General features: G+C 42.7%; 1 protein-coding gene across 1 annotated transcript in view; it reads left to right on the top strand.

Moving 5' to 3' along the window:
* The first annotated feature begins 2,878 nt into the window (after window positions 1–2,878).
* Window positions 2,879–24,085, top strand: part of SMAD1 (SMAD family member 1) — a 26,316-nt gene continuing 5,109 nt past the window's right edge. The window contains exons 1-4 of the mRNA XM_010289394.1: window positions 2,879–3,476; window positions 16,465–16,722; window positions 19,293–19,409; window positions 23,231–23,452. Coding sequence (XP_010287696.1) covers window positions 3,077–3,476; window positions 16,465–16,722; window positions 19,293–19,409; window positions 23,231–23,452 — 997 coding nt within the window. The 5' untranslated portion in view covers window positions 2,879–3,076. The remainder of the gene's footprint in view (window positions 3,477–16,464; window positions 16,723–19,292; window positions 19,410–23,230; window positions 23,453–24,085) is intronic.

Genomic DNA, 24,085 nt, shown 5'->3' on the forward strand with positions numbered 1-24,085 from the left:
GCTGGAGGCTGGTGGTCAGCTAGGTCCTGCTGAGCTGCGTTACTTCCAAGCGTATGTACAAGTACTGCACCTAATGCTACTCCTCCCACTCCCAGCACATTTCTTGCCGCAGCTGTTGTTACAGAGGTGCCAGCTGTTAAGATAATACCTTTGATTCGGACGGTGAAATATGGTTTGGGGTATATGATTGTGGGAGTGGGATGTGTGTGGTGCAGGATTTGATCCAAAAACTTCAGAAAATCTGTTCTACGGTCTGACTACTTGAGGCTGTGTCCAAATGTTGTCTTAGTCTTTGCAGAGCCTGTGTACTAGCTCATGTTAGGGTTGTATTATCAGGCATTGGTATAAACATATGCTCTTTATAGATGGGACTTTTTCATAGCAAGTAGGTTGGACGCTTATTTTTAAAGTAGCTTGCTGGAAATGGATCAGGCCTAGGAAGAACCATGTCTGCATTCATTACTAATGTTGAAAGAAGTTTGAATCGAGATTTAGACTTTGTACTTTCTCTTTTGTTAGAACTTCAATTCCAGTCTTTTAAATATTTTTTGTTTAATTCAAATGGATGTGAAGTAGACAGCTTGATTTGATTACTTGGTGGTGTACCACTGGAACTTGCAACTTTTCTGTGTGGAGCTTGTATCTTTTGTTTGAAAGGTACAGAAAAATAGAATATTGGTTGAGATACAGACTACATATGAGTTGAGAATAACTCTGTTACAAACATGTTTGAAGCACATGTATTGGGGTTCTGGTGATATGGTTCTTGAATTAGGAGAGCGTTTTAATAGAGCACTTTGCAGTTATGTTAGGATAAAGTATACGTGGGGTAGAGTCAGTGCCAGTAATGGAGTTTCAGTTCACTTAACAGTACAGCACATGCCAAGGTAACAAAATATGTTCTTAAATTTGCCCCAGTCTCATGCAAGTCTGCCACTGCATTGACATTATTATTTCAAATAAAATCCTTAGCATTAAAGGAATGGGAAGTACCAGTACAAAGTGCAGATAGACATGCTCTGTGTCTTAGTCCATAATCGTTATTTGCATAAATGTAGTTTATACTTCAGCCTAATAAAACTGAACCTTTGCAATTACATGATTATTTCAGTGACAAATTAATCTGAATCAAGTGGATGGTTTTCAGGTTAAAGTACTTCAAGTATAGTGGTACACTATGAAAGCATTACAATGAATGGTAGTCAAGAGGATAAATGTAGCATAGCATTTACAATTTGTAGATCTGCAATCTTTTCTGAGCGTAACTGAAATTCTGTCTGACATGGGTGTGCCGACACCTTCTATTCTGTGTGTGTATAGGCTGCTGGTTGGTTGTGGGGTTTTTGTGCCTTTCTGATGGCAACAAAAACATTCATATCCTTTTCCCCTTCCTCTGCAACCTGTTGGTATCCAGTCCAGGATACATTTCCTGTCTATCTTCATGTTGTGTTTGAAAATCAGTGGTCTAGTGCTCTTTGTCTCATTTTCCCCTCCCTACCAGTGCAGAGTGTCTCCTGCTTCCCCTGGCAGAGCCTTTTGCCTGTTCCCAGCCTGGGCAAGTACGAAGCTCGCTGCTCACAGCAGGGCCTTCTTCATATTTGGAGTTCCTCCCCCTGTTCACCCATTGCTTCGTCCCTGTTCCACGCCTCTCAACTTGAGGACCACTCTGCGGTCTCAAATCCTCTTATCAGGACTTCCTCCTCCTTCCCACTCCTTCGTGTGTCCTTGAGTACATCAGGCAGGCATTGCAATGGGAAGGGTCAGGATGTAATTGGTGAAGTAAGTTCATGATATCTTTCCCTCACAGTGGGGGCTTTTTGGTGGGTTGGAGAGATGGAGTTTTCTTTCTCACGTGGGATGAGTGAGGGCAAGGATCTTTCTAGTTTCCTTTTCTGCTTTTTTTGGTTTGTTCCTCAAAATAAGTTGGTGGTAAAGCTGAACTGTTTTGTTTCAGATCGTCGTATGTACAAGTCTAGTGCAGTGATTTTTCGAGCTGCATCACTGGCATTTTGGAGAGGGCTGGGTAGCACAATGCTGTTGGGGCATATTGCTTCCAGCTGCCCTCCAAAGTAAATAAACTAAAAAAAAAAAAAAAAGGCACTAGTGATCTTGTACTGGTTCCTTGGGACGTTTTGCTGGTTAAGGTTGCAACAGCTGATAGGCAGAGGGGAGCACCCTTCACACTTACTGGTGAAAGATGGAATCTGAGGGACTATTTTAGGCTAGATTTAACATGAACTACACTTCTAATATAGGACCCTTGCCCTTTTGTGGAGCATATGTAGGAATACAGCCATGTCTTTTTGTGTTTTGGCTTTTTCTATCGAGCTTCTCATGGTACTAATGGAGTTCATGCTTGGGCACCAAGCAGAAGTATTGTTTGAAGCTGGCAAATGCCATTGCTGTCCCCCTTGCTGTGTGGCACAAAAATCACTGAGGCCACACAGCAAATTGGATGAGGGAACTGAGCTGATGGGAAATTGTCCCACCACCTACCTCAACCCCCGCGCCCTCTCCTCCCACTAAGCCCTGCTCCTCAACCTCTTTTGCTTTTGTTTACGTTATGTCATCACTTTTCAGGGTGATCACCTCACTTGTTCAGGGCTGTTTTGGGGAGAGGTTCATCATACAGGGTTCATCAGCAGGCCCTGCTGCTTAAGTCTTCATCAGATGTGCCTTGAGTCCAGTCCTGGGGGCTATACAAGAACACTTTGTTCTTGTTGGTTTTGTTGTTGTTCGTTGGTTTTTGGTCACACCACTCTTGGGTTGGGAGGGGGGATGACTTTAATTGCTGTACGTTAATTTAAAAGGTATAATTCTTTTTTTCCTCTCCCTCTGATACTCTTTTGCAGGTTCTTGGCCGGAAGGGTTTAGAATAATGAGAAGGTCGCATCCATCAAGGGGGGATGTCAGCGCTGCCTTCCTGGGACTGGAGGACTGAAAAGCAGAAAGGACCAGAGTTATTTGAGATAGGCTGCCTTTGACTACTGACGCAATCTGCTGTACCCTGGTGGTGGTGGAAGAACAGGACGGTCTCTCCTGCTTGGTTCTGTGGTATCGCCACAGTGGGGTCACCATGAATGTGACAAGCTTATTCTCCTTCACCAGCCCAGCGGTGAAGAGGCTGTTGGGATGGAAGCAGGGGGACGAAGAAGAAAAATGGGCAGAGAAAGCTGTTGATGCATTAGTGAAAAAACTGAAGAAGAAAAAAGGTGCTATGGAGGAACTGGAAAAAGCATTAAGCTGTCCTGGTCAGCCCAGCAACTGTGTCACAATTCCCCGTTCCTTGGACGGCAGGCTGCAGGTTTCACACCGGAAAGGGCTACCGCATGTGATTTACTGTAGAGTGTGGCGCTGGCCAGACCTGCAGAGCCATCACGAACTGAAACCGCTGGAATGCTGTGAGTTTCCCTTTGGTTCAAAACAGAAGGAGGTTTGCATCAATCCCTACCACTACAAGCGGGTAGAGAGTCCTGGTAGGTTCTTCCTTGTTTGTACCTTTACAACTTATCTGAACAATGCAAAGTATGGCAATTAATCATGTGACTCATAAGCTTAAATAAGCAAAAGTGGCTGTTTGCACATGTCAGATTCTTCCTCTGCAATTTATCTGGATATAAGCGTTAATTAGTAGTTCTCCCTTTCACATGGCGAATGCTTCACTTGTGTAAATGCTTATCACTATATAGAGGCATAGTCTTCGTATATGCCTCAGGCTGCTGGGCCTGGTATCACCTGGTTTTGTTGGTAACCACTATCCCTCAATTAATTTGTGTTTTACTGAGTTGTGTGGATCGGTCAACCTGTATTAAGCATTGCAAGCTAACGTAAAGGATTATTGCAGTCTGTGCATGAAAGCTATTCTCACATGCTGTGGTAGTAGTGGTATTCTTACTATTATTTTCAAATTATTATTTCACTTCTATCACTTTTGTTTCTTCATCCCCCAGAAGATAATATTGTCTTCAGAATCTCCCACACTTTTGGCCTTTTGAAAAGACTGATTTTAGCCAGCAGAATGTAATCCCCTCAACTTAAAGCTTTGATGGCAGTGTTTGGTTGTACGTGAAGTTTTACTGTCAGCTGTTTGTAAGCACAGTTTGCTTACCTGTTACCCACTTCTGCACTTTTTTTAAGGTATGACCCATTTTTTTCTGTGTCCTCTTCAAAGGCCAAACATTTTTTTGATAAATCAGTGCTTAATTTTACTTATGCAAGTATATTACCAAGGCATGCTTCCAGGGACTAAGATGAAAAGTGTTTGGATGTATCTATCTACACTAGTCTCCAGCTACGGGTGATGTTGTACAGGGACATCTGCAGAAATGTACCGCAGGCGTGGGTGGACTTCCCTGGTTTAGATTTGGGAAGTTCATCTGTGTGAGGCATTTCATAAACTGTGAAGCTCTCTGCACAGAGTGGCATGGACAGCTTAAGAACTATGGTGGAAAAAAAGATTGTTGCAAGATTGTTTTTCTGTGGATGGAAATTGCATTTGTCTTGGATCTGCAACACATGGTGCATATCTAGATGTTTAAAATTGCCCTTTGGTGCATTGCTATTAACTTGAAATCATGTGAATGGAAGAGGTGATATCCATGTATGTGCATATTTATGCAGTAGAAGCTTGAACAAAGAATTCTGCACTGGAAGAACTTGTTAAAATTCTTAACAATTCCATGTTAAGCAAAAGTGGGATAGTAAAATACTTGTGTCCCTGTACTGCTAGCTGTCTGCACTAGTTGTTTGCATTCACTATTCCAAAATGCTGAAAATTAAGATTCCTCAAAGACATCTATTTCTGTCAGATTGAGCAACAGTTTGGCTCATACTGTTACTGTAACATCAAATGACTTGTTCTAACACATTTGCCTTAACCTTGGAAACAATTACTGAGTTAGAGAATGTTTGCATTTGGGTCATTTATATCCGTATTTAAAAGTAGGTATTTGTAAATGTCCTGTCACTTCAATGAGATATGCAAGATAAAAATAGAATAAAACTTTTAAAAGGTGTCTAACTAAAATGTGCATTTTAGCTGAGTGCTGCGAAGTAGTTTAAGTGGTTGGAAAGCTGGGGTTTGCGTGCTAAGTCATCTTATGAATTTTGTATTTGGGAAACGGAGCAAAAAGTTATTAACTGTAAGCCTGAGTTCTGGATTGCCCTTTGTTTTTGGATGAGACAAAAAACTATACATTCATGTAGCTACAGAAGTTTTGCCAGGGAAAAAAAAAAACAAACACAAATCGGTAACTTAATTTTTGGACATGGTAGAAATAAAATGCTTCTCTTTTTGTCCAGACGGTACCCTTCAGGAAAAACTAGGTATTCTTGGCCAGTTACCTAATAGGCAACTGGGCAGTTTTCCTGTAAACATTAAGGCTGTGGTCAGTTTGACAGAGCTGACAGAATTATTTGGTCTTTTACAAGCTCACTGTGCTGTTCTACCCACTTAAAATATTCTGGAGGTAGCTGCTGACCAGGAGCTAGTGTTCACTTCTGCTGAGGCGCTCTGTTAAATAAGCGTCAGGAGGTACAACATTATATGTGCGCTGAAGTTAAGTCTTGAACTTCTAACAGCTTGCCAAAGTGCGAGAGTGGGGTTGAAGCCCACTGAGGTTGCTGGCTGGGTATGTAAAGGAGGAGGGTTTTATATTTAGTCAGCCACAGATCTGCTGCATTTTGAGGGATATTGCAGAGATGAGTGGGAAAATGTGGCTTTTGGAAACAGGTGGTAGCTGAACTTCCATTTGGCTTGGAGAGCTGTGCTTTATAATTTACAACTTCTTTTTTCCTGTTCCTTCCTTGTTCTTGCTGTCCTCCAAGCGTCGTCTTTATCTTCATTTCCTGACAGTCACTCCCAAATTCTGCTAACTGTTTTTTCCCATTTTTGCCAGGACATTAAAACACCGTTATTGCTGCATAAGTCCTTACACTTTGAGATTAATGGGTAGTGGGAATTCATGCATGAGTCACTGTTTCCAACAGTCTATGGACTCAAGCAGATACCAAGGTTTGTGTTTCCAAGGCTATCATTGCAGCCGGGAGGGTTAGAAATTTACTTTCTCCTGACAAAACAAAATTGGAAGCTCAGATTGTATAGGATGTGCATTTTGTGTGCAAGGTACATCATGAAATTCTGGCTCTGCTTGACATCATGGTCTGTATTTAACTGCTTTGTGCAGATCCGGTTATTGGAGAGCTGAAGCACACAGCGCGTGCATGGGATGACATCTATATGTTCACTCTTCTGCCGGTTGTCGCGTGATTTGTATAAGTTTTGAGGAAAGGATTAGTGGTAAATCCTCAGATACGTAAAGTCAGGTGATGCTTTATGTTGGGAAATTAGTGTTATGGATGAATCTCAGTCTTCACGGTGCCAGAGGCATGCATGAATTTTCTACCTTGATACCTTATTCCATTGTTGCTGCCTACTTTGAGAAGATAAGCTTGGAAAACATGAGAACTGGCATGCTGTGGTGTGTCTGCCAGCTACAAAGCTACATCTGAATCCAAACAAGAGACACTTTCGTTAGCCAGGCTGGATGCAAGCCGGTTGTCAACAGTCGAGAGGAGGCGGAAGACTATCGTCAGGCTCAAGTAGGGAGCCTGCCAGGTGTCCCTGAGCACAGGCTGTGCTGCCCACCCTGCGCAAGGAGGGGAACGACGCCTCTGGCAGGCACCCGGGTGTGACGTGGCGGTACCGTATTCGTGCCTAACCTGACCTCGAGGCTCTGCGCAGGCACGGGTGCCCATCTCCTCCTGCGGCCAGCTGCTCAAAAAAACTGAACAGACGGAAAACTGCTTTTTGGCGCGGTTAGCTTGGCGAGCTCGGCGCCCTCCGCTCGCTTGCTGCGGAGTCGAGTGGGGGCAAGGCAGGGTGTCCTTCCTGTGACGGTGCGGCGCTGGGTCAGCCCGGTAACCAGCCAGCCGCGCCCCTGGGGCGATGGGGACATGGTCGGTGGCAGGGTGCATAAACAGCTCCTGCTCGCTGCGTTGTGCCGGCGCGGCTGTTCGCCTGGCCTCGTGCTGAACCAGATCACGGTCGCCTTTTCCCCCTCTCCCCTGCTGTGTTATCTTCCAGGCTGATGAGGGCAAGCGCTGGGGCTCACGGGGAGGCTGCGGGAACATCTGTAGCAACACAGCCCTGTGGACAACATGTGGGAAGGAGTGGAGGTGGTGGGAAATGAGCGGAGAAAGTAGAGCCTGTTTTGTTGCTGGGGATGGGAATACAACCTTGTACTCGACTGGCAGGAAGAAATATCTCCTTGAGATGTGTTACGGTAGCTCACTGCTGCTGTTTCGTATGTCTGTTGTGTGCAGAATTATTTTTGGTGCAGCATAGTTAATGGCTGTCAAATTTCTCCCTTGGCAAGGCAAAGCAAAGCTTTTAATTAAGGAGGGCAGGGCCTGAATTTGATGCCTTTTGGAAACTGGCATGCTCAGCCGAACTGGTGTGCTCACTTGGCTGAATCTGCTTTTTCTCCTCGGTTTTATTTTTGGTTTACAGATACCTGGAAATCAGGCTCACATCTGGTTTGAGACTCTCCTTGAGTATGACCAAGATACTTCCTTCCCTTCTTTTATTCCTTTGATTTCTGTAGAGATACAGCCTCTGTCACCTGCCACTGTCCTCAGTTATGTCAGTGGGATGCGTAAAAGCTGTCATCTAGAATTCGGGGGCGGGGGGGGGAGCCTTGGTTTTTTTTAAGCCTGGATGCTGTTTGCTCTAACAGCAAAACAAAAGGAATGGGATAGGGAGCAGAGAGGATGAAGAGGTGCTTAAACTGACACTGCTGTTAAAAAATAACAACAAATCACACTTGTAATGTGGCTTTAGGGGAGGAGGTTCAGTTCTTCTGCCTTAGCTAAAGGGAAGGAAAGAAGATGAAGAAACTGAATAATTAACTTTCTTAAAGTACTAGTGAACACTAGCTCTCGGTTCAGTCTGATGCAGAATTGTGTTAGTTTGCCTCTACTAAGCATCCTTGCTCATCAACCTCCTAGGTTAAAGAGATTTGAGTTTATAATACGTTACAAAGGAAGCAAAAAAGGAATTAACTTCTCTTTTATGCTTTATGTGTGGAAATGGTTGAAGGTCCAAAGTGTTTATGTAAATGCCTTCCTCCCCGCCCCACAACTAAATGCTGTCTCCTGACAGTGCCTGGAATCTGCTGATACATCCTCAGGGGTCAGACTTGGGAGAAACATACTCTTCATTGATCTGAGTGAGCCCAAACCTGCCTTGGGAAATGCAGTTGTTAACTTTTCTGTATTCATTTCTGGAGGTGCTTACTGATGCTCCGCTGCGCTTGAAGCGTGCGGTGCCGGGGGGTACTAAAACCGGTCAGTCCAGAAGCAGCTGATCTGTCATCTGAAATACTCTAGTTGCAGGGATCAGCCCGTTAGCACAGCCACTTGGAAGCAGAAAATAACTACAGTGGTTTGGTTTTTTTGCAATTACCAGTACAAGGTAGATGAAAAAGGCTGGATGATTTTCCTCTGCTAAACTTCCCTTCTTTGGAGGGCTGGCTGCTGTCTGCTCTACATCACGGTGCTTTATGAAGCTGGCGGTGCCCATGTTCCACCCAAATCGGGGGGATGAGCAGCGGTTGCTTTTTCGTGACACAGAGAAACACACAGTCAGAACAGTTGAATTTTCAATTCTGCCTGAAGGTCATGATGTTCCTTTCCATTATAACCATGAATTTCAAAGTGGATGTCTGCTTCAGCAAGCTTGTTTTTGGCGAGAAACGTTTTACTTAAATGTACAGATGCTTTTCGCTGCAAGAACGGGCCAGGTCCCCAGGCTCTGAGGAGAGCAGTAGGTGTGTCGTGCTGTTTCTGCTCCCGGCGTGGACTCCTTGCCTATGACTTTAACCTGATTGTTTTCATATTTGCCTTTGATCTCCTCTGCTGTTTGCCCTAAGTGACTCTCTGTAAGACTGTACACCTACTGCAGGCACCAGGGGTGCAGAAAGAAACTTGAAATGGTGGAAATCCTGGGTAAGGCATGTTTAGACTCATGTGGTCCTGGAAGTAAATGCGCCTTGATTGCTCCCCTGTACAGCACTGCAGCTTTGGTCCTCAGCGAAAGAAGAATAAGGCATGTTTAAAGGTGCTTTTTAATAGTGCTTGAAATCACACAGATGTTTGGTTGTGTATATTGGTCTGGTCGTGCCTTTAGGTACATTACCGAAAAATGCAATGGGTCGGATAAGTCATCCCTGTCTTGTCCCCCTGTACTTGACTAGCCTAGGATCACTACATATAAAATAAATATTCCCAAACTGTTTCTAGACAGTGTAAACTGAGAAAAGGATCTTTAAAAACCCGTTACGGTGTACTCCCCCTGCGCTTCAAGCCTGACATGGCCTTGTTGCAGCGGGTGGCCCGTCAGGTCGCTAATGCCGCTTTCGGCAAGCGGCAGGGTTCAAACGCAGCTCCTGGGACCGTCGAATTGGCTGATGCCGCGACTCTGTCCAGGTCGAGTTTGGAGCCAGGAGAGAAAAGTTGGGAGTAAGAGGCGAGTCCCTTTGGGACTGCGAGCTTGCCCGGCTGGGCGTTCTGGGGTCCTGGGGCTTGCTTGGTGTCTCCCACCCTCCAGCACCGGGGAGAACGGGGCCAGTGTGGGATCCTCCGTGCCGTTTCCGGCCAGATGGAAGAGCTCTGATGGCCCGGGCTGGAGGAAGCCCGGCGGAGCAGCTGCCGGGGCGACTCCCACAGCACCAGGCCCACCGGAGGAGAACGCCGGCAGCGCCAGGCGTCGGAGGGAGGGGGAGAGGGGCCGGGGGAGCGAAGGCGAAAGGGAAGCTACTCCGGGGGACGTAAGGGAGGGGAAAACCGGTGCGTCCCTTTGGAGTTAATACGTAGAACCAAGTAAGAAAAATCCTTGTTCCTGCATGATGGCCGAGTTTGCCATATCGCTGTGTAACGCTGCTTTGTTGGGTGTAACTTTAAAAATAGCATGTCACAACAGGTGGGCACAATTATAGGATGGTTCCCCAAAATAGCAAGCAACTGTCAGTTTGCTTGGAAAGTAGTATAAGATTTTCTTCCTTTTCGTTTTGCAGAATTTGGTTCTAAAATTCCTCACCAGAACTGACCTGGGGGAGAGGAATTGGAATAGGGAGGCAGAAAGGAGGGAATGGTTTAACAGCAGGGTTGTCCTTGTCTAACCCCACCATGTGTCAGAAAAACGAGCTGCAATACAGGGATAAAAGTTGTCAAGAAGGCTATGTCTGTGTCTTTTTCTTCTTTCTTTAAAATTAACCAGATTCAGATGTTTCTTCTGACTTAGAAGACCAGAGTTGAAAGTTTTAACCTGCTCATGGTGAATGTGGCTTTCGTACAGGCAATTTGAACTCTGGTCTGTGTAAATGTCTGAGTAATAGACACTATCACACTGTAACTTCCTCCTGTATCAGGACTGCTTCTCCCCCAAATCTGCTTACAAGAACTCCTTCACTAATGTGCATACAATTAGTACTAAATTCTGAAATTGGCCCTGACAAATGTCAGTTTAATCAAAATGTTAGCTTATCAGAGCATCCGCAAATAAAATCTATGTTAGCTGAATATTGTAATGCAGGAAATGTAGTAATATTACTTGCCAAATGCATTTAGAGCAGATGTCTGATGTAAAAGTAAAGTCAGTAAAGCAACAACTGTGTTGCCTTTTTTAATACAGTCTGGCGTTGTAACTATGTAAAATGACAAATCAAACTGGGGGGTCTACTGAAACTGCAAAATAAAATTAAGAGTTGAGAAAACAAGACAGTTCTCAGCTTTCTCCCAGAATAGAAAGTCTGGCACATTTGTCCATCTGTCACCTCAAACATGTTGCTGAATAGCTATTACTGAGCCTTTTCACTTGCACTTAACTAGAATATAGGTTTGGAGCAGAAGTCTAAGAGGCTGACATTTCTGCTTTTGAGAAGATGGTGTAAAGCAAAGCCGTGCTACCACAGCCAGTAGCATAGCCTTGCTTAAGCCTGGTGGTATGGGAAGAACATAAAGTAGCTAGAGATTGCTTTTGCCACAACACTATTAATTTTTCTTTTAAACCAAGAGTAAACTCTATCCTAAGTGTCGACATGTTAAGTGTCTCAGTTTGTGAGAACTTGTCCTCTGGTCAAAGGATATTCAGTTTTGCCAGGTCTTGTTTTAGGCAACACGGGAAAACCTAATGACATTAAAACTTTTGTTTCTACTTGGTGTTTTATTGTTTACAAGTAAGATCTTGGCAAGACTTTTCCGTCAGCATGCTTCAGTGACTCTCTAATGCTACAGGCAGCAAGCAAAACTAAGCAAGTTCAGCTGAGCATACGTTGGTACCTGCTCTGTTTCCACCGTGGGACTGGACTGCTCACCACGATGCCACAGCCAACTTCAGCTGCTGTGGCAGGAAATTAAACTAGGAGTCTTTAGGAGGCTTGAAGTTTGTTAGTTTAACACTGCTGCCGTGTTTTGGGTTTTTTTGTTGGGTGGGGTTTTTTTTCCCCTTCTCCTAACTCTTCATTTTTCTTACAGCTTTGTCTTTGCAGGATTTTCTATGTAGAGTGTGGAGTACAAGCTGCAATTCCCTGCCCCCCCCATGTTTTCATACCTATTTCCAGATAGCACGAACTGCTGTGTGAGGATTTCCCTCCTTCCCAACCCATAGTTCTATTTTTTTCTAGTAAAACATAAGTGGCTTTGCATAAATTTGTATGAAAATACAGCTATATGATGCTTGGAAATTAAAGTGCACTAATGATAGTGCCCTCAGGTCTTCATTAGGGCTGAGGGCCCTGTTGTGGTATAAGCCAGTACAAACCCTTGTACAGAATGTATGTCAACCAAGTCATCATGATTTTTAAGAGCAGAAAGTACAGCAGCAATTGCTCATTTTTTTAAAAGTTTCTTTTTAATTTTATAAAGCTCACAAAAGAAGTAGAATCTACTTTGGGAAAGCAAGATGATCAAAGACTGCTTTCTTATATGTGGTCCCTTGTTGTATTTCATTACTTGGTCTTTCAATTTCCAGACATGGAAAGAGAGATACCTACCCAAATCTTCATGTAACATGCAAAGGGGGGGAAAAAATGAGCCCTTGAGGGCTTGTGTAAGATAACCAAAACCCATCTGGATAGAAAACAAGCTACTTTGAAAGTACAGCAGATCCTTTGGCCTGGGTTGTTTTTTTAAATAGAGAAACGTGAAGAAAAAAAGTTATTCATAAACTGGAGACTTTCTATGTTTGCTAAAATCATTATGTCCAGGATATGAAAACAGAACAAAAAAGAAACCCAAGAAAATCTTTACTCTAGGACAACACACCTGTTAGTTTTCTGAATGACAGGATGATGTGCTGGAGATGCAAAGAGTAGAGATCACCGGCTTTCTTCAAAGGCCACCATTACATTTTCATAAAAGCATTTCTTTCTTGGTGTGGTTAGTTGGAACACTTATCTGAGTAGCCAGGTTGTCTTTGGTCTATCTTCTGTATTTTTGACATTCTTGGCTCTTAGATGAAATAGCCCTGTGGGTGAAATTGCCCTGTAGCTGTAATTTCTTTAATACAGCTCCACTTGTTTGGTGCGGGCATACTCTGGGTATTATTTGCATGGTAAAAACAAGCGAGCAAATTCCCAGGCTGTCTTGACAGGTACAGGATCTCTTCTTAGCTACAGTTCCACAAACATACCCAGCCTAGCTTCCAGGTGGTTTATCTTCCTCTTCAACCATTACTACTAGCATTACTGCTAGCAGTCATGTATTCACCCTCAACTCCAGGTCCGCATCGGCACAAAGTCTTGGAGCAAAATTTAGCCGTGGTGTAGCCCATAAAAGCTTTTAATCTGGTGTTTGAGAAAGTACAGACATCGAGCTGTTGGATGACTTGTGGTTCTACTCCATTAACTGGTTTTAATCATTTTAATGAGGTTGAATTTGCAAATCTTTTGCGGGAGCTTTTAAAGACAACAGTGTACTTAATAGTATGTCTCCTTTAAATATATGCATCCCTACTGAATAGAAACAAATGATAATAATAAAAAAAAAAAAATCTTATTTTTTTGTATCTGTGTTCCCGTCTGCTGAAGAAGGTAAAGAGGAGGGGAGAAATTCTGCCTGCAGACTGTTAGAGCAGTGTCCCGTGGAGATCCGCACAGCAAAGATGTGCACCGCTTCATTATTTTATAGCAACAGGTGTTCTGGCTTAGCACGGAGTGACTCTCTCATGCTTTCCCCCCTTCAATTATACCTCTTCCTGGAGCTGGCAGCCGCAACAGAGATCAGCCTCCTCCCCTGCTGTACTGAGCCTTGGTAATTTGTTATTCCCTGTGGCTGAGGTCCGCTCAGCGCCTTACACAGGGGCGAGGGGAGGGAGAAGGATGCGCATCCCCCTTCACGTTTTTGAACTCCTGGCATCCTTCCACGCGTGCGAAGGGCCCGGACGCTGCGCAAGCCTTCGCTCCTGAGGGAGCGGCGTTCGGACTGACGCCTCTCTGACTCCGGTGGGAGCAGCGAGCCTGCAAAAAAGCCCGTGAGCTGCAGAGAGAGCAGGTTATGGCAGTGAGTGGCTCTTTTGGAGTTGGAGTAACTGGAGCGCTGCAGCCTCTGTCCCCCCTGACACGGCCTTTCGGGGCTTTTCCTCCTCGTTTAAAGTTGTGTATGTATGCAGGGAGGATGTGCATTAGGGGCAGCACTCAAAGCAAGTTCTGCAATGATACTTTTGAGACTACTTGTGCTGTATCGATACCAGTTGTATTCTTTTTTTTTCCCCTTCCTCCTTTTCCATCTGTGTTTTGAAGAAGTTGGCATTTAGTCATTTGAGGTTGAAGTAGTTGGACAAGAAGTGTAGGTTTGTGTGAGGGAGAGCTGGGAAGAGGAGACTTGTTCTTATTTTGAGTCTTTCTAAACTTCACCAGTAGTTCTGCCCAACAGGAGAAAACATGCGTATATACCTTGGGAAAATCTGGCACTGCTTTATGTTAATTACAGAAAACATACAGAAAATATCCTGTTCTCCTGCTATTTTAAAATGCTATAAATCGTGTGGTTTCCTGCGATGTCATGTGTGTCATTGTTTAATGTGAGGTAGGGGATGAGAAAGGTAAGTGATGTACTTTCTGCACAAATTAACTTCAGAAAAGTTAATGTTTTGACCTTCATCCGTAGGAAGGGAAGAGATAGGAAAGCTGTGTTTTTAATGCTTGGAAAAGTAAGGAAGAATCATAAAGACAGGAAAGAGAAAATACTTTTTAACACGTGATCTCATTGTTACTTTTTTCACTGGTAGTTTATTACCCCAGCAAATGTTGACTATGACAATTAAATAGTGCCTGACCTCACTGCAAAAGGACTGCTAGGTTTAACAGAACAAGCTTAATTCTGAGAGATGCTAATGTTCAGAGAGATGGGGTTTGACATTTGCCGTGTTGTGAATGAGGAGATTTGTGATGTCCAGCTGAATGTTGAGTAACTTTTTTAAATGGCTTTTTCCAGTGACATGTGAGAATGGTTGCAGTAGAGGCAAGGGACAGTTTGCACAGCTGAAGGAGATGCAGCTTCTCCTGGGGTGTTTTGCAATTGAGAATTTCCATAGAATGGCAGAGAGATGTGTTTTGTTTCCGAAAATGCCATAATTAGGAACTCCTTGTAAAGTGGAGTTGGTTAAAATTTTCACGTCTAAACAAATCTACTTAGGGGTGACATTTGCCTCAAACACTTGAGATCTGTTGGAATCTCAGTGAAGCTGCTTTAAGAAAGTGAGACATCAGATTAAATCTTTAAAACCTGCTTCTGACTCTAAGGGGCAGCCTTATTTTCAACAGTGAAGGCTGTTTTTTTCAGTCTATGTTCAATGAAGATTTCTGGGATCAAACTTCTCATGCATTAATGCAACTAGCAGGCAAAAATCTGGTGGCTTAACTTCTCTCTTAGAACATGCCACAAAAAGAGCAAGGGAAACCTGCTCTTTTTTTTTTGTTGGTTAATCTGTGACTTGCTTTAGGAATAGAGTGCGAGTTCTGTGTGTGGCATCCTTTTGTATCCTTTTTAAACCTCAGGCCTGGTCTATGGGTCGAGCAGTGTCCTGGTACTCTTGGACTCCAGGACGCTAACGTAAGTATCTGAAAGTGTAAGCAAAGTGCTGAAGAGTGAAGATGCCTCGGTGTCTTGGAAGAACCTGTTTGTCTTGGCAAGAAGATTCTTTTTCTTTTTTCAGTTAGTTTGTAATCTAGCCTTTTGGTGAAGCTGCTATCTCCGAAATACCTTTCTTAATCTGAGTGATAGTTACGTCTGTAGAGCCTTGTCCTGTATACGTACTCTGGTTCCTCTTGTGTGCGCTGACCAGATGTTGGGGACAGGGCAGGAGTCTTGGGGAGAGGGCATGGTAGCCTGGCTTGCTTTCGCTGGTTTTTGTGGGTTTTTTGTCACTATCCCAGGAGGTTTCTTCCAGTCCTGCTTGGCTGTGGAGCTGGGAAATGGAGCTGAAGGGAGCAGATGTGGAGAGGAATAACTTTTTTATTTCACTTCTACCACTCTGTGCATGGATCTCCCTCTCTATGCCCTTGCCTCTCCTCTTCCCCCCATCACCCAAAAATCTCAGTCTATAACAAGACTAGCTTTTAATGCTTTGAGTAGCTTGGACTTCACTGTGAGGCATTCAAAGATAGAAGCTGGGGCACTGGAAAAAGAGCTGATTCTTTTATCTTTGTGTATCTGGTATCATGTTCATATTCTCAGTCAAAAAGAGACCTTTGTTTCCTGCTGGTGAGGAGGCCTTGGGACTGTGGTGAGACAAGTAGTTTCTGATGTGTGGTTCTCTGACCCTATAGTAGGATACAGTTGGAGCTCAACTGTTGCTCCATTGTTTTTTTTGAACTACATAATTTTGTTGAAATTGCACATTTTGTAAACTTATTTGAAGAGTTAATAACTGTTTTAATACTAACTTGTAATAACATGGTCCAGGTTAAAAATAAAATTACAACTCTTGGGACTAGGCTGAGTTCAAGGTATATCAGTATTGTCTTTAGAAAAAATATCTGTCCTTATTAGCAAAGTTTTGGGTTAAGAGCCATTACGTGATTAGCAGGATCACAAATGCAGCAAAACGAACTGCATGTCAGCATTGTAACGCACGTACTTCCCAGAATTTCTTTGTGTGAATAAAACTAAAACGCAGAATTGAGGTTTATACTTGGCTCCTTTTCCCTGGCCCTCTGTGAAAACAAACTCCCATCTGGCAAATCAGGTAGCTAGCACGATCACTATGAATTCAAGCTATGCAGGAACCGGATATAAGGAAAAGAGTTCTTGCTTAGACATGCGCTCCTAGATTTGACTACCTTGTTTTTAAGACAGATGTGAATTTGCCCTAGGGGAGGAAGAATGCGTTTTTTTTTCCCTGTATAGCCTAGTCCTTCAGAACTGAGTCTCTAATGCTGTGGCTTTTCCCTCTTTCTCCCTTTCCAGTCCTTCCTCCGGTGCTGGTTCCAAGGCACAGCGAGTACAACCCTCAGCACAGCCTCTTGGCCCAATTCCGCAACCTGGGACAAAATGAGCCCCACATGCCGCACAACGCTACTTTCCCGGACTCTTTTCAGCAACCCAATAGTCACCCGTTCCCCCACTCGCCCAACAGCAGCTATCCAAACTCGCCTGGCAGCAGCAGTAGCACCTACCCGCATTCTCCAGCCAGCTCAGACCCAGGAAGTCCTTTCCAGATGCCAGGTATGGTCAACTTGTGTTCCTCTTCAGAAGGAAGAAGGTGGTTGGACATCACCAGTATCATGATTTTTTTGCTTAATAATACCAAATTATCAGGCAACACTTGTGTTCAGTAGCAAGCTGAGAGATTGCGGTAATAAAGGCTATGTAATCGCTTTGTCTAGTAATAATACTGAGCGTTTTAACACTGTGCCTCTTTCAGACACTGTTAAAACATGACAGCAAAACTCTTCTGGCGTGGAGGGAGGGATTCAAAATGTTTTGGGAACCAGCTCAACAGTTTAGCCCACAAAGCATAGTGTTTAATGCACGAGAAGTGTAATGCTACAGATCATCCTTGCGTAGGAAAGAGATCATCATAAATTCAGCGCAAGGCTTTAGTTCTGCAGAAGAAGGATGTTTCTCAAGGGGATCATGCTACTGCTACTTGATGATAAAATTTCTTTGCATAATGATGTAATTTCAAGAAACAAATATACTTCAACTGAAAAACAGCTCCTTAAGGCCCTGAAAAGAAATCTTCAGGCTGTTTTACTTCCTAAAGTCAGAAAAGTAACAACCTTTCTTTGTTGACTGATGTCTGTAGAAAATACCATGAAGCTGTCTTTGTGGGTTTTTTTTTGTCTTTACATGCAGATGGATAAAAATACTGCAGAAGCAGTCTGTGACAGATTTCTTGATCTGAATGCTAGGAGAAGGACTCTGCACAAATGCTTACTGATGTTCTGTTTGCGTGTTTTCTTTGGGGGCTGAAGGCAGGCATGTGTAAACAAAGTGTCAGACTTGTGAAAATCTGTTTCCTATTACATGAAATTAACATCCATAGATTTCTGCTGCTGATAGTTGTTTCTCTTTAAATTTTTCTCTTGTGACTGAATTTGCAGAGACAGGAGGGAAGGAAAGAGAATTTGCATTGGCTTTTCTAAAAAATGTGAAAAGTGGCTACAAACCCAGCTGTCTTTCCTTCTCTCTCTTTTTTTTTTTTTTTTTTAAATATGATTGGTGTGGTTGGGGCTTTCCAGCAGAGAGAAAGGCTTCTCTAACAAGGTCTTCCTGAGCACTGGCTTGTGGAAGTTCACTTGATCTTTGAGGGGTCTGTTCTGTCCGTATGCCTGGCCAAGTCGGCAGCTGCAGTGAAGAAATTGAATTAAAGGAGAGGTCAAGATACTGATGTCCTTGATGTTTAGCTCTGGACAGTTGTCCATCTTGCACTAATGGGGAAAGACGCTGACTTTTGGAAAACACAAAAAAAGGAGCAAAGCAGTTATCCAGAGATCTTGAAAACTTTCTACTTACTGGCTAATTTGTTGCCTGTGGCCTTACAATCTTGTTTCCCTATCTGTGTATCACTAACATCATGTTTGCACACACGTGAACATTTAAGGCTTAGTAAAACATGAGACTTAAACTCCAGTGCAGACTGTTAAGCTTTTAATACAGTCCTGTTATCTCTGTCTTTCTCTGCTGCTCTCTTGTCCAACTGAGGGTATCCAAATAAGAGAATTAGCAAGGTACCTGCCAGCGTTAGGTGTAAAGCTCTCAATAGAGTATCTCCTAAACAATAAGCAGTTAATAGACTTCATTAACATGTGTTTTATTAAAAAAAAAAACAAAACAAAACAACCAAAAAAAACCAAACCACCCCACAAAACCGAAAATTTACAAAGCGGTGGTGTTGAGTCTCCTGCCTGTTGTTGATGCTAATTTGATTTTCAGGGTTTTGGAGGCCCCTGTGATTATTTGCTGTGGTAGCTTGCAGTCTGTGCTCTCAGTAATGGAAGTAAATGTGGGATGAACAGCAGCCGTGTTCATCAGAGATAGTACAGTGATAATCTAACCTCAGCTTTTGCAGTGGAAGCTTGCAGGGAACAGGCAAGGGTTTCTCTTTTGCATGTACCTCTGTGCAGTTGATTTGGAGGAGAGTGTCCTCTGGTGTATTGGGCAACTTGGTGACATGGGCAACTTCCTGCAGCTTCTAAGAAGCCATTTGGGAAGCTTTCCCAGAAGTGAGAGAGGCAGCTGAAAGGCAACGCGAGTACCTGCCTGGGATGCTTCAAACAGGGCTGAAAGCAGTGCGTTAGTGAGCTAATACTTTGCAGTGACAAGAATAAGGTCATATCTGGATATATCTGGGATGTTTACGTACTTTGCTGATAGAATCATGTCGGAAACAGAAGAGTTTGAATGGAAAGTTTTCTGCTCCAACTTCTGTTCACATTTAACCATATTCAATAGCTACTTCTGGCCTGGTCCTGAGACCTCTTTGTGCCTTAAGGTCTATATGGCACTTTCAACCTGCAAAAAACTATGGGCTGGATGCATAGCTGAGCTTTGTTTTGCAGCTTGGTGGGAGGGAAGTGACTTGGTTTTGTTGCAGTTGTGCTTAATATGCACAGTAATTCTTTGCTTTCCTGATTCAAGGTCCATGATTGCTTTCTCAGATTTCTGGTGGGTGGAAGTTCATAGCTGAGTCAGACTGGAACCATTTCCAGGCTAAAACTGTTTATGTGGGTATGTATATATACTTTAAAGAGAGGAAAGGACTCTTGTGTCTCTGCCTTTTCTATATTTAGCTGATACTCCCCCTCCTGCTTACCTGCCTCCGGAAGATCAGATGACACATGATACCTCCCAGCCAATGGATACCAACATGATGGCACCTGCAATTCCCCCTGACATACACAGAGGAGGTAAAACCCCTTTGTTCTCAACTTCTGCTTTGCTGCTTAAGAGTAAAGAACTTTCAGAACTTACTTTTAATAACTGAGTTTTAATTTTGGATGTGTGTTATTTATGGAAATTTTTAGCTGTAGAAAAGGAAAAAAAAACAGCCATGTGATTTTCTTCTGTTGTTGTAAGCGTTGAAATAGTAAATCTGGAGATAAAAATTCATAAATGTAAATACTTATTTAGGACAAGAAGCTATCACATGACTCTTTAAAAATGCAAAATGTATGGGGTTTATTACCTTCTTATTCCCAACCAATTCAATGACCAAAGTGGTTCTATATTTTGTATCTGGAACTTCCAGTAATCACCAAATCTTACGATGCTGTACATTTCTGCGTGCGATGGTGAAATTACATGTGTGCAAGGAAAGGAGTCTCTTTTCTCTCTTATGATTACATTGATTTATTGGAACAATGCAGTTAATGCTATATAAAGTCTACTGAATTGTGGATGACAGTAGATATGGTCAAGCTTAGCTCTCCAAGCAAAGAGTTGATGAGGGGATGGATGCTAATACTGTCAGTTACGTAAATGCCCAGAGGCAGTTTACATGGGCAACTGGAATATATGTGTTTTTTCCTCTGAGATAGTACATCTCATAAAGTTGTCTTTTTTTATTGTTTTTTTTTGTCCTGAATTCTAAACTTCAGTCTGTAAAGAGTATGCTCTGCTCTTAATAATTTACCTTCTGGTCATAAGGGCATTTGAGGGTTTTTTGTATTTTGTGTTGTTCCACCCTTTCTCCCCTTTTTTGTTCCATCTTTGATATTGATGCAGTGATAGTACTTGGTTCAGAATTCAAAGCTGTCTGCCTGAGGCATGGCATTGCTACAGACTTTAAAATCTGTATTAAAAAAACCCTATTGCTTTATGTACTATGACACAGACATCTTTTTACACATTGCTTTTTAAAGCCTTTGCAGCCAGCCATGACTGCTGAGTAAAGGATTTAGTGCATTCATCACATTGTGAGAAATAGCCCCTTTAGAGAACACATAAGCTTACAGAGTTGTGGCTCATGCCAAGAAAGAGCAGCAAGCTGGATGCTGTGCCAGAATGATTATCAAGATAACAAGCATATGAACTGTTGTTTGATATTTTTTTTTAAGCTTTTAATTTTTGTACTTGTTTCGTTGCTAAGCTTAATGTCTGATTTCAGGAAATAAGTTGCCCTCTTAGAACAATTTGAATAGCTTTAGTGCTAACCTATTTATTCTCTGCGTTGAATGAGTTTTGCATGTGATAAACCTCATCTGTAGCATTTCCACTTTCCGCTGATCCAATACGCTCTCTGTGTATGTGTAGTCCTTGCTGGCCCAGGGTACATTTGTCAATGTTTATGCCTAACTGCAGACCTTTGCATGTTTGTCCCTCTCACAAAATACATGAGTACTGTGGAATCCCACTGTTATATGGGAATTGATAAAGAGAAAAGGGTTACATTTTTCTTCTTGTTTTTTAACCATTTCAAAATTGTCTATTAGTATTTTCCCCTCCTAGTAGTTAGTAGAATGGATTTTTGTCTCTGTCCCTTCATTTAAAAAAAAAGATACCTTACTGCTTTGTGCCTTCACGTGTTTTTTATTTGTATATGTATGCTGTAATTGCACTACTTTAAAAAAAAATCTGCTGCAGGTTGTAAAAGAAGAGTTTTTACTGTGAACTTATTCCAGCATTTTTGTTGCAAACTTTTTAGATGCATGTTCTTCGTGGTGATTTGTTAGTCTTAAGAGATTTGATTTAACAAGCTGCATCCTGTCAATGAAGTTGGGTAATTTCCATTGTTGGCCCGTGCTGGGAATAGAGAGACTAAACGCACCTGCTCTGCATGACTTAAAGCAAATGTAAGGAAGTTAGTACGAAATCTGTGTGAGAGAGATATGATTCATTCTGTAAGAATGGCCAGCTGGCAAGATTTCTTCCTGACTTTGAGAACTGGGGCAAAGCTGCAGCTTTGATAATTGCTGGCATCTTCATGGGAATTAAAGGTGTAGTAACCTCTAATTAATGACTGATTTTGATTATTTTCTATTGTTTGGGGTTTTTTTTTACAGTTGACGTGAAAGGATAGAAAATGCTAGAGTGTCAGGAAAGATCAGCTCCTTTTTACCAGTGTTTTAAGCAAGTTATTGGTCAGCAGTAGACACTATGCTCAGAAATCTTGCACAGTGATGTAGGATGTGTTATCCTGCTTTTGATCAGTTGCTGCCTTTTGTATCTGCTGTGTACTTCTGGTTTGGGGGGGAACTTTTTGGTTTTTGTTTTGCATGTGTCAGAAGACTCATAGTGGCATGGTCTGTGAACAGAGGAAAATGAACACTGGTCTTAGTTGGCCGATTTCAGTAAAGACTTGGGGCTGGGAAAGGGAAAACTCTGGCCAGAGAAACAAGTTTTCCTGTAATACCAGTCTGATTTTCATTTTAGCATTTTGATCTGTAGTTGGAGCTTTAATCTGCAAAGTTGGTATCACAGCAGCAAGTCCAGCTGTGCTAGGCTTAGCAGTGAAATAGTCTCCCTCACTTAAAAGAAACCGCATAAAGCAACCACAACCTCCGCTAGCCTCCTTTTATTTGGAGGCAGTTTAATAATTTGTAGCTCTATTTGGCACTTGAAAGAATGCACATGGGGTGGAGATATCTGGAGAAGCCTATGCTGTTGTTGGATATCCACTGGGAAACTTTTTGGTAAAGACGTTCTGTATCATCTGGAGAAATTGTTCCCCATGCACAGTCACAAGCGCTACCTCAAGAATTCCATGTGTTTCTAGAGCTTGATGGGTAGAAGTCGTGAACCAGGAATTTCCTGCCGGCATTCTGCACATTTCCCAGCTTCAGTTAGGAGCTGCTGAGGAGGAGCTTCTTGTTACCAGACTCTGGAGAACCACGTTCTGAGAAATCCCTGCTATTACTCAACCAGTAATTCTTTTGGGGATGAACAGTTGCAGATTTTGTATTTGGTAGCTCTTGATGAATAGAAGTTTCTCATTAAATAATGTCTTCATCCATTTCATCTGCTCAGCATAACTGTTAGGATCCTGTACATTTTGCCCTTGTTCAGCCTCTAATCCCAAGCAGTATTTATTCATATGTGCTTCATGCATGTTCTGCAGACAAATGTCAATCTCTTAGTTTTTGAAGTCTCCTACCCTTCCCCCAAGAAGCCCAGGAGAAAGATTTGTGCACGCCCTGAATGCTGAAAGACTGATTTGCTGACTGCATGTTTAAGCTACCTTGCTATCCTTGGTACCCAAAGTTACAAATGGTCTCTTGTGCAATTGCATGATGCTGTTTCTCCCTGTCAACTATACAACTTCGCAGTAAGCACAGAGGTGACTTGTAATTTGGTTGCTGAGTAAAATGAACTGAAGTAGAAGTTAATTTACCACATTGGAAAGAAATCTGAGCTGTATAATGGCAGCATTTCTCTGCTGTCTGGGCCCACACCATAGCGTGTTGTAGAAAATGCAGCAGGGATATTCGGGGCACTGCTTGGTATGTGCCCGGGAGCTTCATGCATTTTTTCTGTGGATATCTACTGCCAACCTTTCTCTCTTGTGAGTCTTGTGCAAGTAAAGTTGAGGTGAAATTATTCTGCTGTATGTCTGTGGCTATGAAAAGTTCAAAAATAACTGAAGATAGAAGAGCCTTCGTTTAGCTGCAGTTTCTTATCCAGCTCATCTTTCAGTGATCTTCAGCCAAAATCTGCACGTTTATGAATCTCTACATCTCAAGCGTGTATTCCAACGCCATTAGACTGTAATGTTTCCATTGTTGCTGTACAGATGTTCAGGCAGTTGCTTACGAAGAACCGAAGCACTGGTGCTCAATTGTCTACTATGAGCTGAATAATCGTGTCGGGGAGGCATTCCACGCTTCTTCCACCAGCATCCTGGTGGATGGCTTCACTGATCCTTCAAACAACAAGAACAGATTTTGCCTGGGGCTGCTGTCGAACGTTAACCGCAACTCCACCATTGAGAACACTAGGCGGCATATTGGCAAAGGTGAGTTTTGGATCTTTGCATACATTTTTGGGGTTTTGGGGCGGGGGGGTGGGGGTGTTTCCTCTAGACATGACAATCTGGGCCAGTTTGCCTCAAGAGCAGGCTGGTCTTCCCAAGTAAATGGGATAAGTGCTTGTATTGGTTAATGCATACTTTTCTGGCCAGGTCTTGTAAGCAAAGTATTGTTCTTACCTGGTGTGTAATTACAGGAAATTTTTACCCTTAATCAGTTTTTAATTGTCCGAAGGCTATCATAGTCTTGATTAGAATGAGAGCTTAAGGCAGTTTGTCTAATGAAATGTCTTGATTTATCTTGATTATTGGTGTATATGGAAATCGAAATTATATTTCTTGGCACCAAATTTTTAGCTGGCCTTAGTTCCAACATAAACTAGCTATCCTAACATGTATTTAGAGAGACAACCAGCTAAAAGAGGATTTCCAAATTAATTTTTCACATGCTGGTGATTCTTTCAGTGGGAATTTTGTGCTTCTCTTCTATGGCTGTGAGTGTTCTTCAAAAGAGAAAAGCTTCTGGTTTTTGTCTGACTTAACACAGTCCTGTTTTCTGAGAACTCGCCTGTAATGCAGAAGACGGGCAAAACTGACATTGCCTCCTGCAGTGGGGCATTC

The sequence above is a fragment of the Phaethon lepturus genome, unplaced genomic scaffold, assembly GCF_000687285.1.
Source record: "Phaethon lepturus isolate BGI_N335 unplaced genomic scaffold, ASM68728v1 scaffold1086, whole genome shotgun sequence".
Lineage (NCBI taxonomy): Eukaryota > Metazoa > Chordata > Aves > Phaethontiformes > Phaethontidae > Phaethon > Phaethon lepturus.